The sequence below is a fragment of the Hippocampus comes genome, unplaced genomic scaffold (genome assembly GCF_001891065.2).
Source record: "Hippocampus comes isolate QL1 unplaced genomic scaffold, H_comes_QL1_v1.1 scaffold102, whole genome shotgun sequence".
Lineage (NCBI taxonomy): Eukaryota > Metazoa > Chordata > Actinopteri > Syngnathiformes > Syngnathidae > Hippocampus > Hippocampus comes.
The window spans coordinates 123,979-125,546 of NW_017805487.1; the positions used below are offsets into that span (position 1 = coordinate 123,979).

Sequence of the window (1,568 nt, forward strand, 5' to 3'; positions counted from 1 at the left end):
CGACGGGCGGCTCGGCGTCACGGGCGGACTTACGAGACGGGGCCGTGGCAGCGGCAGGCCGCGGCCTCCAGCAGCCGGGGGGGCGCCACTTCTTTGCAAAGGTAATGATGCGCGTCCGCCGTCAGCCGGTAGTGACCGTCGATCAGGGATGCGAAGGAGAGCGCTTCGGCCAGACCGGGGAACTCCAGCTCCTGCCAAATCAATCAGCCGGTGACGGGGGAAAAACGCAAGACGCACCGCTCTCGCCCTCGGGCGAGTCACGTTCGTCCGACCGCCGAGGTGAGCGCATCTCAAGTCGCCCCCGATGCGTGAGGAGCGGCGTTACGTCGGGCCGCGGGATTCGGGTGACTCGGTCCTGTTTTTCAAACGGCATCCGCCGTGCAGAAGCGCAAAACGCCATCACCCCGTTCCTCGGCGGGTGCGACTTCATCCTCACAAAAGGGCCAGGCGGGACTCTTAGTCGCCCAGCAACCAAGGTGGATTTGAAATGCGGTCGCTCCAAGGGCGGCGCGGCGCGGCGCGGCGCGATTACCAGGTTGTTGCCGTCCCGCTTGCTGATGGTGACCAGGCGGCTCTCGGAGGCGGCCTCCTTGCCGGCCTGTTTGACGCTAATGTCGACCACTTCCGGAAAGTCGCACACCGTCTGCGGCTCCTGCAAACAGAGGGAGGAGTCCAGACCGGACGGACAAATCATGGAGGGGGGGACAACTTGAAAAGTCACAGACGGCTGGCGGCAAAGCGGATCGTTTAGCCGACTGGCATAGCGCAATCTGGAAAGCTCAACTTTCGCAAGTTGACAAACATTTTGGGGGAAGAAGAGAAATTTAAAAAAAAGTCGGGCTTATGTTTTTCTGGATTCTGTTTCGTCAGATAGAAAGAATTGTTTTCAAAAAGCTTTTTTCTGCATTTCTTCAAAAGAAAAAAAAGAACGCGGAATGAATTGCTCGACGATGACGATTCAAATATCGCCCCGACGAGATGCGCAAAGTCAAGCGAGGCAGCGGCAAAACACGCCCGCGCGCACGTCGACGTCCGAGGAGCGGCGAGGCGCGCCAACCTGGGGAGAATCTTTGGCGGCGGGGCGACACCACTGGACGCCGGTGTCGGCGGCCACCAGCAGGACCAGCCGGGCGCCGCCGGACGGCTCGCGCACGCGGAAGCTCTCCGTGTAGAAGGCCTTCTCCAGCGCCTCCATGCTGATCAGGTACTTGAGCTTGAGGTCGCGGGCGCTGGCGCCGAAGCGGCCGAAGCGCTCCACGAAGCGCTTGAAGCGCAAGCGGATGCGCTTGCGCGTCAGGAAGCCGCGCCGCTCGATCTGCGCCCGCAGGCCCTTGGGCAGGAACGACTTGTAGCTGCGTGCGAAGCCGAGGAGGCGCCCGTTAACACGGAGAGCGCGGCCGGGACCGACACCCCCCCACCCCTCCCCACCCGGCATGGGCTCACCTTGTGGCGCGGTAGACGTCCAGCGGCGCCATCTCTTTCTCCTTGGCGGTCCGCATCATGTCCAGCACGGCCAGACCGAGGCACTCCTCCTGCGTCTCGTGCGAGTCGGAGAGCTCCACCGAGCC

General features: G+C 62.9%; 1 protein-coding gene across 1 annotated transcript in view; it reads right to left on the minus strand.

The window, feature by feature from the left end:
• The window catches only part of jak2b (Janus kinase 2b), a 14,436-nt gene that overhangs the window by 6,867 nt on the left and 6,001 nt on the right, over positions 1 to 1,568 (minus strand). Inside the window, 4 exon segments of the mRNA XM_019876185.1 lie at positions 22 to 191; positions 533 to 652; positions 1,058 to 1,352; positions 1,444 to 1,568. Coding sequence (XP_019731744.1) covers positions 22 to 191; positions 533 to 652; positions 1,058 to 1,352; positions 1,444 to 1,568 — 710 coding nt within the window.